The sequence below is a fragment of the Drosophila guanche genome, unplaced genomic scaffold (genome assembly GCF_900245975.1).
Source record: "Drosophila guanche unplaced genomic scaffold, DGUA_6, whole genome shotgun sequence".
NCBI classification, from domain to species: domain Eukaryota; kingdom Metazoa; phylum Arthropoda; class Insecta; order Diptera; family Drosophilidae; genus Drosophila; species Drosophila guanche.
Genome location: NW_022995755.1, coordinates 2,162,347 through 2,178,164, shown reverse-complemented (window position 1 = coordinate 2,178,164; position 15,818 = coordinate 2,162,347). Strand labels below are relative to the sequence as shown.

General features: G+C 46.6%; 2 protein-coding genes across 2 annotated transcripts in view; one reads left to right on the top strand and one right to left on the bottom strand.

The window, feature by feature from the left end:
* Positions 1-8,621, bottom strand: part of LOC117589539 — a 14,068-nt gene extending 5,447 nt beyond the window's left edge. Inside the window, exon 1 of the mRNA XM_034281533.1 lies at positions 7,478-8,621. Coding sequence (XP_034137424.1) covers positions 7,478-7,535 — 58 coding nt within the window. The 5' untranslated portion in view covers positions 7,536-8,621. The remainder of the gene's footprint in view (positions 1-7,477) is intronic.
* The window catches only part of LOC117589533, a 54,151-nt gene that overhangs the window by 37,418 nt on the left and 915 nt on the right, over positions 1-15,818 (top strand). The window contains exons 3-7 of the mRNA XM_034281526.1: positions 11,804-12,007; positions 12,074-12,213; positions 12,268-12,816; positions 12,880-13,014; positions 13,068-15,786. Of these exons, the coding sequence (XP_034137417.1) occupies positions 11,804-12,007; positions 12,074-12,213; positions 12,268-12,816; positions 12,880-13,014; positions 13,068-15,786 (3,747 nt within the window). The remainder of the gene's footprint in view (positions 1-11,803; positions 12,008-12,073; positions 12,214-12,267; positions 12,817-12,879; positions 13,015-13,067; positions 15,787-15,818) is intronic.

Genomic DNA, 15,818 nt, shown 5'->3' with positions numbered 1-15,818 from the left:
GGGGGGGGGGAGACGGCCAACAAATTGCAACATTAAATTTCGCAAAAATTACAATTGAAATAATTACTGCGAAAAAGAAAAACAATCAAATTGTAATTAGAGTCGAGAGAGGCCAACCAGCCAGCCAGCAAATGCGGCGACAAATTTGTAAAAAAAAACTTTGCCACTGATACACTCTCAGGTATCTGTGTATTGGCTGCGTCCATTAGCCACGCATTTGTTAGGGGGCCTAAATGTCAAATCATTTTGTGCGTGAGAGCAAAAAAAAAAAAAGGAATATATTTTTCTCTTTTGGCAAACGGCACTGATGAGGTGTGGGCACTCCCCTTTGTCAGACGCCAGACCTAGCCCGCTTGGCGCTTTGGGTTAGGTAACCTGGACGGACGTTGCTGCCGCCGCCCCACTGCTGCTTCCCCCCCGCATCATTCCTCCATTAAATCTGATGATTTAGTTTGCTTTGCTGCCCGCTCCGCTTCTGCTGCTGGCCCGCCTCGGCTGCCGTTCCTCTTCGGCTGCTGCTGCTGCGGCTCGTTTCGGTTCGGGTTTGGTGGCCTGTCGTCGCCAATGTAATTGGGGTTTGCTTGCTTTGGCTTTGCTTTTGGGTTGGCTTTGATTTTGCTCTGCCTTTGCTTTGCTTTTGGTTTGGGCTTTTGTGCAGTCGCATAATTAAAGTAATTGCCTTTCGTTCGGTTTGGTGTGGTGTGTGTGTGCGCGAAATTGAGTCAGCAGCCGAACCGGGTGGGGTGGGGTGGGTAAATTAAACAGAAACACAGCCAGGCACAGCGACTGCCACTGCAACGCATTTCACAATTGTGTAATTGTCGTTTGGGGTTTTGCTTTGAATGTGGCACCTTTTGTTCCAGCCACACCACACCACACCACACCATCGAGCGACAGACTGATAAAAATTGCAGCAACTTCAGGCCTCGTTTGGCCCAAATAAATCAAATTTCCACAAAACTTGTATCGGAGTTAACGCATCTGAGAGTCTCTGGCACGCCATGCCGGCTGTGCCGCTCTGAGGATTATAGCCATAGAAGAGGAGGCTGGGTTAGGACTCACACGACTCGCGACTCCATGGCTGCTCTTATGGCACTGCTGTTCGTTTCACATAAATTAAGCTATGTACAGCTTTTCGCTTTATCAGTTATCGGGAAATGTCCTGATGGAATTATTTATGTATTGGCAACACACGAAAGGTAAAGTTTTTGAATAGAAAGTCTGACTAACCAAAGAGGGAAAATTGTTTTGGCATGTAAATTAGAAAAAAGTTTCGATATAACAGCCAGTAAATCAGTTTTGTATTTTGAAACCTTTTTCCCTGGGAAGACATTTGCCTTTCTCTCTTGCACTAAATTCTACGACAGTCTCTTATTGCCTCGCTCTTACGATCCTCTCTTTAAAAAGAGTCACTCAAAGCGCACTCCCTCAGCAATAAGAGTACATCAATAGAAAGCAAAGGAGGGCAAAGTAGCGGAGAAAAAAAAGCGCAATAGAAAAAATTATGCACAGACAAAAGAGAAACAAGTGATTATGGAACGTTGTGTTCTCAGTTCCAGTTCCACCCCGTTCCTATGCAAAAAACCAACGAAAATGCCAATTTCTGTTAACAGTCTGAAGTCTCTCCTTAATGAAGTACTTTAAAACAATTAACTGTCACGAATATCTTATGAGGGAAAGATTTCGCATTAAAAAAAGCCATAAATAATGCCCGTTCTTCTGGCTGTGCCTTAATCGTTGAAAGGTTCAAAAAGCCAACCATTTAAGCAGGCAGCCAGAGGTAAGCGCAGTGCAGCTTCACACACACACACACACGAGGCGACAATTATGGGTAAATAAATCATGTATAAAAAAGCAAAAGACGACGCCACACGGCACATCCTTCCACATCAACATGAATTGCCAGCAACGACTGCCGGCGACAGCCGGAGGGGCAGCCAGAGCCACAGTGAGTCGACCAGCAACAACAAGATGCATAATTCAGTTGCCATTATGGTGGGGTTCTCTCTCGGTCATGTCCATGGAGCGGTGTTCCTCCTCCGCTTCGCTCTTCGGCGCAAAATAAATTAAGCTCATTATATAATTGAATCCTTGATAGGCTGATTATCCACACGGCTTGGTCTGCTGTCCAGTCTCCCTCTCTCTCTCTGCGTTCGTGCCATCCGCTCATCCGCTTATTAAAAGGATAATGCCCAGTCAAACGCAAAGGATGCGAAAATGGCCAAACGCAAAAATTATGTAAATGAATTTCCTGTTGCATGCAGCGCGCGGTATCCATGCGTTCAGCGACATTGCCATAAATCTGCCAGGTGTGCAGGTCGAATATGGAATGAGCAGCAGAATGAGCTACAGAATGAGATAGAAATTCGCCTGTACATGCCATGCGAGGTGCTTTAGATAACTCGAAAGATTTCTGTATTAAATTTGTATTATTATCAAAATTATCCCCAATTGATTTCAACATTTCTCGAGGTTTTGTACTACACTTAAACAATTTTTTCTTTATACTTAAAAATGGCAAAAAATTGCCTTATGTGGAGCACATTTTCTGGTGCCACAATCGCAGGCACTTCCATCTTTTAGGCCGCCAGAAAATCAACTGAAAAATTGTCGCAGACTCCACCTTAAAATGGGTTAAAAAACCACCAAATAGTTTTTATGTCTAGTGGCTGTGTCTCGTATATTTTAACGGCAACTTCATGCAGTCACGATTTGTTACACACACAAATAAATCTAGATGTAGAAAAGTGTGTGTGTGTGTGTAGTCACAGCCTCCTTAATCTATTGACTAAATGTATTGCATAAACTGTCGGGGCCAAACCTAAAAACAATGCCATAAAATGAACGAGTTCGCTCGCTTGCAACGTGGCTGCGCTTTCAATGGCCGCGCAAATAGCTCAAAGGCAGTCGCTTTGTCTAGCCAGCACACAGTCCTGCCCTGCCCTCTCCCCCTCTTGCTACAAACGTTTAAATTATGAACGAGCCCCAAAAATGCACAAGCGCAGAGAACTTTTGGGGCTTAAACCCGCCCGAATTGAATACGAAACAGCCGCTAGAACAGCCAGCTCCTCGCTGCTGGCTTTGGATTGTTATCGCTGGCCATAAGACACCCACCAATAACCAGCATAACCATATCCAAGCCAAGCCAATCCAATAACGTAAAGCGCCTTTAGCCATTTCCAGTTAACTCTCTGCTATACCAGATTTCTGCTGGGCGGTGGCCAGCAGAGTGGAGCCAAAAATATATCATACCAAAAAAAAACCGTTTTCTACTTCATTCATTTATGGAACTCTTTTCGGACTGCAAATGTAAATCCACCAATAGACTTTTCCTGGCCTGGCCATGGCTCTCACCTGCTTGAAGTCACAAAATAAACAATCAGCCGATCATCGTTGTCTGCACACACACACACACACACGCGCGCGCGCACAGTTTAATAAGCTTTTATATGTATTTATGCATTTTTATTTCATGTTAATTGCATTGAAAGGCCACGCGGCCAACCACCAAAAGGAGACAGAACAGAGAGAGAGAGAGAGCCGGAGAAGGGAGAGAGCGGTGAGGTGCGCTTGGCGCGGCCGTGCAGTTTTTCATGTCCGCATGTCTCATAAATAAATGACTGCATTTTTCCGCAATTTGTCGCACACAAAACAAATTTCATTTTAATTGAAAATTATGCCAGAGCACTAACATGAGCCCACGATTTAATGGACTCTGCGCATGATTTTTGTGTGGATGAGATGCGCTGGAGAATGATTTTAGTGCAGGAGGAATTCTGCAGAGGGATTACTTTTCTAAGGTAAATAGATAGTTCCTTAGATTATAGAAAAGTGTGTGTTCGGTTTTTAGGAGTAATTATAAGGCGTCGATAATGCCGATGAGAACATAGAAATTAGAATCAAATTGTGAAGAGAATTATAGTTGTGATTATGAGCCATTTTCTGATTGAACTTGCAGGGTGAATAATTAGGTTTTTTTGCAGATTGTAATTTATAGAATTTCATACATTAAATCTACGAAAATCTAGAGAACCTTTTTGTTTTAAATCACTTTTTGTGTGACAAATTGCGAAAAATGAAAAACTCAATCGGAATTAAGGCCTGGGATTAGTATTATGTGTGTGTGGCAGACCGCATTTTTTGTGCCGTTGTCTTGGCCATTTGCATATGTCAGCTGGGCCAGGAGGAGAGGTGGTACGATGGCCGCCGATGTGTTGGCTGTTTGGCTGTTTGGTTGACAGCCGCATAAATTGTTTTCTCGTGTGTACCAAAATGTTTGACTTACGCGCAAAAATGTTTGCAAGTCTTTTGTGTGTCTGTTTTTCTTTTTTTTCTGTTTTTTTTTTTGTCAATGCATTTGGGTGTTTGCATTTGTTGTTAGCCATGCATATAAATCAATTAATATGAACATGAAAATGCAGTATGTTTTTACTTTCTGGTTGCATTGCGTGTGGCTGCAGCTGGACGGTGGCTTTTAACCCACATCCTAATGCGACAAAGAATTTATTGACCCGTAGAGTGGCCAGGCAGTCATTTATCGTTTTCCCACAATTAGTTAGCTGTTTGGCATCTCGCAATAATTGAACATCATTTGCATTCGAATGGCAAATCATTTGCAGTGCCTAAAGCGGATGTGCTGGCTGTTAACCCAGCAGCAGCAGCAGCAGCAGCAGCAGCGGCAAAAAGGTTGTTTCAGCAGTCAGCAGCTGGCTGCTTGTGTCGGCTGAATGCTTAATGTGAGTGGGAAGCCATTCGTCTCGAGATGGGGCGCCCAGCTTGAGGGATTTACTTTGATGTAATGTACTGCAGGTCCCAACATACAGCTAGATCCGCTGCTTAATCGCGTCTTTATGAAGCACACTTGGCATTACCTCGCAATCACTTTCAAATTTTAGATTGTGTGTGTTGTTCGAGTGCAAGACGTGAAGGACTCCAAATGTGTATGCTAAGACCAACAACTCCCACGTTGCTATAGTTCCCAAAAGGTTTACTCTTTCTACAAAGATTCTTTAGAGTTACTTCATATTTACATATGTACATTCAGTCTCGACTTTTAGATACCTGACATTGGGTACAAAACCGTAACAAAACGTTCTTTGTTTCTTCTTTTGATTTGTGATCAATAGCATTGACGCTGCCTAAAGTAACTTTCTATTTCTTTTCGCTAATTACTTTTCACACTGTACTGCAACTACAGTTACATACGCACATGCTCACTGCAGAAGTTCTTAGTTCTCTTTCTCTTGCGCTTTGCTCTCGTTTCTACGCTCTTGCGCTCTCTCTTCTTGCTGGCTCGCGCTTTCGCTCAAGCTTTGCTTGCAGTGAAGTTAGTAGTAAATTCGCCTTCAACTGGCTCTCTTATTCTTCAACTCTTCAACTTCTCTCTTTTCTGCACATGTTCCGCAGTGCGTTTGTTTGTGTAGACAGCAGCTAAAACGGAACGACGCATTGATGCCAGCAGCAGCGCACTTTTCTATGCACATAAGAGAGGGCCTTGCCGATCGCTTATCTGCGCACATACATATGTACCCATACTCGACCTTTCCCTTTTCGATGCTTGCATGACTGAAACCTTTTTGTACATCTACTACCTATTGAATAGAGCCCGGAACTCCACATGATTACAGGGTAATGACGCTTTGACATTTGCTGCCTCGTCGCCTTGCCAGTGGTGTGGCTGAGTGGGCAACTGCTTTTGACATGAAATTTGTATTAAATCCAAGTAATAATCAAACACAATGCCAGAGCGGCTGTTAATTAGAGGCAGGCCACAAATCGCACCTCATTGAAATGCCAAATAGCAGAAAGCAGACGAAGGCGTCGGATCACATAGCCTTCGACTTGGTCTCTAAATTTTATTATTACTTTTTTTGTACAGCAACATATCTACATACACATTTTTTTTTTTCATTTGCTTTTGCATTTGCCACAGAAAATGTCGTGCAGCATTTGGTTCGGTTTTGGCTTTAGCTTTTTTTTTGGGGTGCGGACTTGGGCAACCTTCAAATCTCTGCCAAATGTCAAATGCCAAATAGAACTTTTCCGTCTGTGGGGGAATGTCTCACTGTTTGTCTGTGACTGTTTGTCTGCCTTGTGGCTGGCTAATGGTGATGATGCTGATGATGGGGCTTGGCATATTAGAAAGTCTTGGACATGAAGTCTCATAAATAACCTAAACTTTTGCCACATTGGCCAATAAAACATACAAATATTTCGCAGCGCTGTTTCGTGTCTGGGGGATGTTGCAACTGGCTGGCAAAGGCTCTCTTCTCATACGCCCCAGACGCGGCTACGCATGCGCGCCGAGTGGCTGGAGAGCCTGGGGACCAACATCGACCCACCACCAACCACTGACCATAAAATGAAGAGAGAGACACGCAGCCAACTCGGCATCGTCGCCGTTTTGGAGGCAGTTTCGGCTTGCGGTTTTTCCATAGCTTTGACACATCAAGGCAGGCACTCGTTCCCACCTCCAACAGCATTTCATTTATTCACACACTTCGCACGCACACACACACACACACACACACAGAGAGACACGAAATACATACGCAGAGACGTCCATCAAAGTGGCGTCGTCGCTGTCGTGTAATCTGCTTGAATTTATTGCGCTAAACTTGCATTTTTCGGCTTGTAATTTGATTTAACTAAATCCGAGTTAGGCCTGGCCAAAATAAGCAACGTGTGGCAGCTTGGTGTGACCATAAATGCGGTTCGTCGTAGCTTCTGTACAGATGGATACCCTGCCGTATGTGGTGGGTGTTTGGACTTTGGAATGGGAACGGGAACAGCTCTCGGGAAATATCAAATATGTAGACCCAAAATCAATATGCCAGTCAATCCTATCACGCAACGATTGATTGATATGCAAATTTCTACATTCGTTTAGGGTTTGGGGTGGCACAGCGAGTGGCACACGACAAAAATGTGCACCCAGAAGACATTTAGGCATTTGAATTGTGAACGTTTCCGTTTTTTTAATTTTACCATGAAAATTTGTTTTATTTTTAAAAGTCTTTAAAAGTCCCAGAAAGAGTAATGGGCTCCTGGGTACCAAAAACAATTCAAGCAAGCCCAAGTCCATGCCAGCTCTTAGATGAGCGGCGTTGGGTCTAAGTTTGGAGAGCAGACAGATTCATTGGAGACTTCCACTATAGATACTGGTAGCGGAATAATTGGTACCAAGCGGTCATTAATACTCCGTTCTATGCTTCCGTTCACATCTTTACACCATTTATTCGTCGAAGTTTTACATCTCTTTTGCAACAGGAAAGTTTATAAACATTATAGACATTCAATAGCAACTATAAATCCCTTACCAACATGTTGTTTTCCCCCTCTCAAACCTCAACAAGTGCTGTGTATCTTTGATGTTGCTTAATTTACGGGCTTACAAGTCCCGAATTGACATACATGGCATGCGGGGTCCCATTGATGCCATATTTTTGGTTACCGCTTTTGATTTATTTGCACTTACCTGTAAATAATAAATATCCACAAATAATGATAAACACCAAAGTTATCCTGGGCAACATGTTGTGGCTTGGACGGGACTGCTTCTGGCTGTTTGTACGTTAGGACTTTTCTCTCCCTCTCTCTCTGCCGCTCCTCTCTTTGATTCGCTTTTCGCAGTTATTATCCACTCGATGGCTTCGACTTCTGCTCACTCTCACTAGCTGGCAGCGAATGTTGCTCACTCTCACTTGCTGGCAGCGACTGTTGCTCACTCTCACTTGCTCGCTGATGTATGTTTAATGCACTTGCAGAACGAAGAAACCAAAAACGATCGTTTTTCACACAATATTAACTATTAACGGTAATAACGATGTGGGTTGGCAGACGAGACGAGACGCGCGTGTCTAGCTGAAATCACAGCGATTTAACGAATCGTTAAATTTCGTTTTAAAAAACAATTACAATCAATCCGTTTTTATTGGCAACAGTCGTAGCAGCAGCAGCAGCAGCGGCAGCAAGCGGCGGCAGCGCCTACCTATTAAGACAATTTGCAATTGCAGCACTCGTTTTCGTTTGTTTGTTGTTGTTGTTTTTGTGTTCTGCTTTTATTATTTTGTTATGCCTGTTGCCTGGAGTTGGTGTTGTAGTTTAAGGGGGAATTGGAGTATCGCGCAGCGAAAGATTGCCTCAAATTTGCATGAGTTTGGCCTGGCCTATAAAGCGGCTAAGTACAGGCAGGCTGGCTGGCAGGCAGGCGGCACACACACTCCCGTATCGTAACGTATGTGGTTGCCTAATATGCCACCAATATAGCGGGCGGCTGCTTCACGTTTGCAGTGGCAGTTACAGTTGCCGCAACGTCAGTAAGTTGCAGCTTGCAGCAGCAGTCGTAGTCGTAGTTGCAGTTGCCACAGTTTTTTCCTGTCGCGTCGAGACAATGGGGCACGAATATGGCACAACACAGCAAAGGCGAGGCAAGCCGAGTGGCGGCTTAAAGCAGCAGATCAGATCCCCCGTGATAGTCGTCGTCGATCTGTATTTGTTTCACTTTTATTATTATGGCCTCAAATTTTCTCGGCCGAACGGGTGTGTGGTGTATGATAAGTTTTAATAATAAGTTTTTGTTGAATTATTTTGTACAACCGTTCAGCAAGACGCTACAAGCTCGACTGACTGCAGCCAATTGTTGTTGAATTGAATAGTTGGATATTTACTTGGCGCCCAAACGGTTGAAAGCTTTGACTGTGGCTCAAACTGAAACTCAGTCTCCAGCTCATGCTCTGGCTCAAGGTGAATTTACCTGCAAGGTGACGTTGTCCGCTGTGGGGAGTAGCAATTACTTATTCACCACGCGCAGACGAACAAGCGCTGGCAAGGGTTAGAGTTAGTGATATTGCTTACCGCAAGAGGACGCCACCTTGCAAGCGAATTCAACTTGCGCTGCATCAGACTGCTCCGACTCCAGCTCTTGAGCGTTTCCGAACTCGTTTGTCGTGCCTCCAAAATAACCTCAGCTTGAGCGCAAACCGCTGCTTGCTTTTGCCCACTTTTTAATTGTACTAACTAGCCGGCCTGCAACTACTAACTAGCCCATGATCTGCTCCGATCTGTACTCTCTGCTCTGTCTCCAATCTGGTCAGCCTTACGCAATTTCCAATTGCTCGATGAATCACAGACCGTAGACCCTATTCCTCTTGTGCCGCAGCAGCAACCTTCGCCGAGTTGCGCGAATCCGTGGCTCAGACCATTAGGCGAAAGAACAAAAAATAAGCCAGACAGAGCAGCAGCTTTTAATTAATCATGTAACTATGTTTTTTTGTTTCTATAAATTTAAGGTTTTATGGCACTACATGTTAGAATGGTTTTTCCGCAAATGGCCTTTCATTTTTTGGGGTTTTCTTGAGTGTCTCTCGGGTGACCTTGCGGCTGACTGGCTGACTGGCTGACTGCCACAGGAAGCAGCAGAAGCTTCTGCTGTCGATTGTTGCTTGTCTTTGCCTGCATTTTAATGTTTGCTGATTTATTTGTTAGCTCTGTGCCGGACCAGCATGCTCAATTAGCCTTGTCCGGCAGCAGCAGCCTCTCTCAAGGCCTCCCCCCCCACATAAATCATAATCACATTAGACTCCGACACAGCACTTCTCTCTCTCTCTCTCTCTGAGCCGTGCAGAAACGTCCGCTTGCCGCGTGGTTAATTGCAAAAAATAGATACATAAATACAAGAAAAAGCGAAAAGCGTACACAAATTATATAAAACGAGAAACAATTATTAATGGCAAAAGTCGAACTGAGCTCTGGTCATTACGCATTACGCATTGCGCGGAGCCTCTGAGCTCTGATCCACAAGCCGCCGACTCACTGGCTAACGAGGCGGCACAAAACGCCACCAAATTGAGTGTCCGTCCGTGCAGCTGTCCGCCTGTCTGTCCGTCCCTCCGTCTGTCTGTAATTGATAAACTGACCAAAATGAACCACTGTCTGCGGTGTCTGTTTGTCGTTTTTCTGATAGACTGGCGTCGGCTTATTATTTACCACAAAAGTTGATTAAACAAGAAATTTATGATTGCATTTTATAATCGCATTTTTACTTTGGTTTCTCTTTTTTGTTTGTTTGTGTAACTTTAATTACGCGCTAATAGCTTCAAAGTGTTGACTGAATAAATAACTTTAAGAACTGCCCAAAAGACCGTTTAAATGTCGTCGGAGCAAGGTTATGTAATGCGTGAAGGCAGATTAAATCAAATGTTCCAACCCGTCCAGCCAGCGGTTGATCAGTGTAGATCAAATTATGACAGCAGCAGCAGTAGCACCAGCTCAGGCTCAGCATTTATGCCCCTCAAGCTTATGAACGAACCTGCCGCAAGTGATTGATGGGAGCACAAACTATCACTTAATTATGCTAGGAAGACAGAGAAGCAGTACAGAGAATAAGTACCATAAACTGTCTGGCTTTAATCAGCATAAATATATTCATAAATACTAGTCTTAGCTGTCTCCTTTCTCCTATGTGGTACCTAGCTTTGGACTACGTTGAGCACATTGATCACTGATCAATGATCGATTGCATTGATCATTCCTACTTATGATCTAATTCATACAATCGGTTCATAACAAATGCCATTGGCCGTGGCAACCTATCGACAAACATTCGCATAAAACTTGAAGATTTCTTTTTGAAATTTGTTATTAGTTTTATTTAATGTTTCTTCGCTATTTAGTGCGTATTCTTTTCAATTTATCAGCTATCGATATAAGCCAAAAGCAATCACAGAAAATGGATCATGAATCGTTGATCAAGTTGTACTTAATCCTGTCGAAGGTTCCTCCCCTTCAATTCGAGTGTATTCGTGGCTACCCAAGTGTGTTGTGTTGCGTTGCGGCTTCTAAGTCCGACAAGAGGCGGCTCACAGATCAGAGCAATGTTGCCCAGGAGGCGGCTCACAGATCAGAGCAATGAGGCGCTAACAGAGCAAGCCATGGGCTGGGCGCGCACAGCGCTTGGCCGCGGCTTTTGGGTTGCTTAATTTCTGTTTTGGCTGTTATTATTGTTACGTGGCTCTGGGTTGGGTTGCCCACTCGCAGAGTTCTTTAATGTGCCCATAAAACTCGTGGTGGACCTGTGTCTGTGTAGGAAGTGGATAGCCAGTCGCTTGTGCGATAATTCGAAATTGTTGCCCGCGGCGATGGCCTGCCTGCGGATTATTAAAACTAATTGGCGGAGGATTGCGTGCTGTGTGCTGTATGGGAAATGTGAATATGAAACGATGGCTGGCTGTCTCTGTGTTTGATGTGTGTTTTGTGTAGTGGATGGACAAGGTAAACAATGAATATGTCTGATGTCTAACACATCGGAGACACATCAAGTGGCCAAACCCTTGACAAGGTCAAGTGAATTGATTTCACTCACAGCCAAAAAGCGATCGTTTTAATGATTGGGATTGCTTCTACACGGCATCATTTACACGCCGACAAACCACCACACTTGAGATCCGATCGTAGAGCTCTCTCCCTTGTATGGCAGAACCAGCACCGCGAACTTGCCTGTCATCTGTCATCTGTCATCTGCTACGAATCAGCTGTCATATCGGGCCAAGCTACAGCTAGCTGCTTGGCTCTTACAATCACTTTCAAAAAAGAGCCCAAAAGAGTCCAAAGCAATTTGCTGATAATGATCGTTGCAACAAAAGTGCAACAAAAGCGGCAGACGAGGAGGATGAACAGGCAGGCAGGCAGTCGATTGGGAAATTCACAATTAAAACTTGAAGCGACTTGGTGCCATTCACCCGTTTGAATGTTATTAGAATGTGCCCCGTTTTAATCTGCATTTGTATCTTTGTATCTTCTGCAGCTGGTGCGCTCGGTCAGTGCGCAGCAGAGCGGCTATGCTGCCGATGCGCTGGCCGACATACAGCTGCGCTATGGCCATCTGCATGGACGCCTGCAAGTGTCCGAGCAGCGGCTCATCGAGAAGCTGCGCGAGGCGAGCCTGCCGGGCCAATTGGAGCTGCAGCAAGCGTTGGATATGCTGGAGGGCTATGAGGATGTCATCAAGGTGGGCGTGGAGCGTGAAGAGAGTTTGGTTTGCTTTTAATAATACATTATCTTTGCCTGCAAACAGCAACTGCAGCAGCTGCTGTCAACGGGCAGTGAAGTGCCCAAGAACTTGAAGCTCAAGGAATTGCTGCAGCTGGCGGGCGAGCATTTGGAGAAAATTCCAGTTGATGTAAAAGTGAACAAGCAGAATGGCAATCCCTACAGGTAATTATTCCTCTTGATTCATATTCATTCATTCTTATGCCAACCCATTTGCAGTTTGTCCAGCACTCAGCTGGAGAACTGGGAACATTTCCAGTGCGACTACATGGATCCGCGTATTGTGGTGGATTTTCGCAGCAATTACGCGCCCCAAGGCGGCAGCTGCACGTCCAGCGAGAGTTCATCATTTGTCAGTGAGCCACGAGAGCGAGATCAAAATCGTAAACGAAACTTCCATTGGCGTGAGAATTTGGAGCGCACATTCCTAGCCATGGACATAAGCACGAATGAAAAGGTTTGGCCTGCGCCCATCGATTGGTTCAAGACGAATGCTCTGGTGAGTGTTTTATGCATCAACTCGCCGGAGGACTTCTATGTCCAAGGCGTCGAGGCGGCGCAGCAATTGCGCGAGGCACTCGTCGCGTATGCACAGACGCCCAGCTCCACGCCCACGCGGATTGTGGCGGGTGAGCTTTACATGGCCTACAGCAAGCAGGAGGATCGCTATCATCGCGTGGTAGTCACTCGGCAACTGGCAGATCAAGCAAACACCTACGAAGTCTTTCTGCCAGACATTGGACTGACGATGAAGCTGCACAGCAGCAAGTGAGTGCTGGAGCTGGAATGTTCCTTTAGTGTTTGTTCCTTTAATGCTTGAAATTGTTGCAGCTTCCATGAGCTGCCTTATGGTTTGACGCTGCTTCCATTTGCGGCGGTACACTGCTGCCTGAGCGATCTGAAGCCACGCCAATCGAAGTGGTGGAGTGCGCTGGAAACCGCACACTTTAAGATGGTGCTGAAGAAGTGAGTGACGACAATGCTTCGATCGGCAGACACTGAACCCCTCTCCCTTACAGCCAACCTGTGAATGTGATCGTCACATCCCAAATGCAGCATCAACGCCACGAAGTGCATCTCATCAACCCCGAGTCAAAGATTTCGCTGCGCGATTCCTTTCTGTACACGGGACTGGCGCGCAATCGTAGCGGCGATTGGGAGTCCCCATGGGCCACGTCGGAGCAGCGCATACCAAAGGCCAAGCATGACGTTGGCGCTGTGCTGATGATACAAATGCTGCATGTCAATCATCCGCAGGAGTTCTATGTGATGCGGCACGACTACGAGGGCAAGCGCTCCGAGCTGGAGGACTCGCTGAAGAGCACCATGGATCGCATGGATCTCAGCAGTTTGCAGAACATTTTTGTGGGGCAACTGGAAATGGGTTGCGTGATGCAGTTGGAGGAGCGTTGGGTGCGCGTTGCCATCGAAATGGTGCAGAACAATGGCTTCGTGCTGGTGCGCCTTGTGGACTTTGGCTCCACACTGCAGGTGCCCTGGGATCGGCTGTACGCACTGCCCAAGGCATTCATGCAGAAGCAGCGAGAACTCAGCATCAAGTGCTGCCTGGCCGATGTGGAGACGCTGCAGGCGAACGACTACGCGTGGACCCCGGAGGCCATTGCTGCCTTCAAGCAGCTAACATCGAACCCCAAGCTGCGCATGGAGGTGATCAGCGTGCAGCGGAATGTGCATCGTGTAACGCTGGACATCGTACGCTCCGGCGTGGAGTCTGTCAGCGTTGGCGTCCAAATGGTGGCGCTCGGGCACTGCGCCTCGAATGGCGAGAGCAGCCAGAAGGCAGACACTGAGGCTCGCACACTGCCCCTCGATGTGGACGCGCGCAAGCTCCTCGAACAGCAAAAGGGCTTGGAGAGCGAGTCCCAGTCGCAGTCGCAGTCCGAGAAGCAGAGCAAAAAGTATGCGCACGTGGAGCTGCTGTGCGTGCAGCATCCCGACGAGTTCTATGTGATGCTGCACAGCCATAAGGCAGCTTTAAAGGATCTGCAGGATGCTGTGCAGCTAGACGCTGACATTAGGTACGATAGTAATCCCATCAAGATCGATTGGGAGGAGGGCGACATGTGCTATGCCAAGGTGCGGGCACAGGGCGACTTGGAGAAGCTCTGGTATCGCGCCATCGTGCTGCACGTCACCCTGCCGACCCTGGACAACAGTCTGCCGCTGTATGAGGTGCAACTGCTTGATCTGGGCGAAGTGGTGCGGCATGTGGGGGCTGCTTGTATGGCCTTGATGTCCGGAGAGCACCAAAAGATCGCTGCCAGTGCTCAGCGCTGTCAGATGTACGGCCTACGACCCAAGAACGCAGAGTGGACAGCGGATAATGTTGATTTCTTCAAGGATCAGCTGCAGGCCTACGATCAGCTGTATGTCATAAGCCATGGACGCCATGGACAGACGCAGCGCGTCGTCTTGTATGGCTCACACACGGTGAGCAACGGGCCCTTTACGCCCTCGCGTACTCGCTATGTCAACATCAACGAGACACTCGTACTCGCCCGAGTGGCTGAGAAGAATCCCGATGTGGACTACCGGGACGACAAGGATGAGGCAACAGACACGTCCACTGAGAAGGAACAGGCGGAGGAGCAATCGCTTATAGATGAAATCGATGATGTGACGAATGTTACACCAGAATCGTTCAAGTCGAAGCCGTCACACTTTGAGCACTGCGAAGGTATGCCGCCCATGAAACTTCTGCTGGATCTGGGCCTAGCCAAAGCCACCACGGGACAGGTGAAGCCACCGCCAGCGTGGTTGAAGCCACGGCCATGCGAGAAATCTCTCTACACTGGCAGAGTCACATATGTGAATTACGACTGTGCGCCGTACATGAGTCTGGCCACCGATAAGCCATTCATGGAGCACATGTGCGCCGTGCTAAAGAAACATTTCGGTCCGTTGAAGCAGCGTCGCTGTGCTACCACCACCTATGCGGTGGGACAACCAGTGCTGGTCGTCTATCATCTGGACAAGCTGCTGTATCGCGGCATTGTGCAGCGTAAAATGAACGAGAATAGAAAGTATCGCGTGTTCTTCGTGGACTATGGCAACAGTGAGCTGGCCACAGCGCAGGAGCTGCTGCCATTTGCGCCATTTCCACAACTGAATGCACTCTGCTGGCTGGTGAAGATAGACGGCGTGCGGCCGAAGCGTGGCAGGTACACCATCAAGGAGCTGGACACCGTGCACATGATGCTCGTCATGAAAGTGTGCAGCGTGAGCGTAATGGATTACTGTGGCCCCAAAAGGATTCCATCGTGCGCAATTAAAGTTGATGCCGCGGACATAGCCACCATGATGATGCACAGCGGCATGGCGGTGCCTGTTAATTCCAAACTGAATAAGCAAAAGATCAGCTCCACACCCAAACAAACTTTGGATGAGTCCAAAGGGTTTGTCGAGCTGCAGACACTGGCTGTGGGTGGTGCCAAAAAGGAGAGGCAGTTTGTGGGTGATGAAAACAATTTAACGGCTCTGTCGTCGCCGCCGCTTAAAAAGAAGTTTAAAGTTAAGCAAAATAATGCACAGGGACACGATCAGGATATGGACTGCGGTGATGTCGCAGACATGATCCTTGATGACGATAGCAGTGTCTCAATGGAACTGGAGAATGCAGACACCGACGAGGGCATTGCCAATAAGGATGATGAGGGGAGGCCAGATTTTTCCGTGTGCAAGGAACAATTGATGCACCGCATAAGCCTCTCCCAACAGGTACCTAAATCGATTTATTAGTCACAATTATA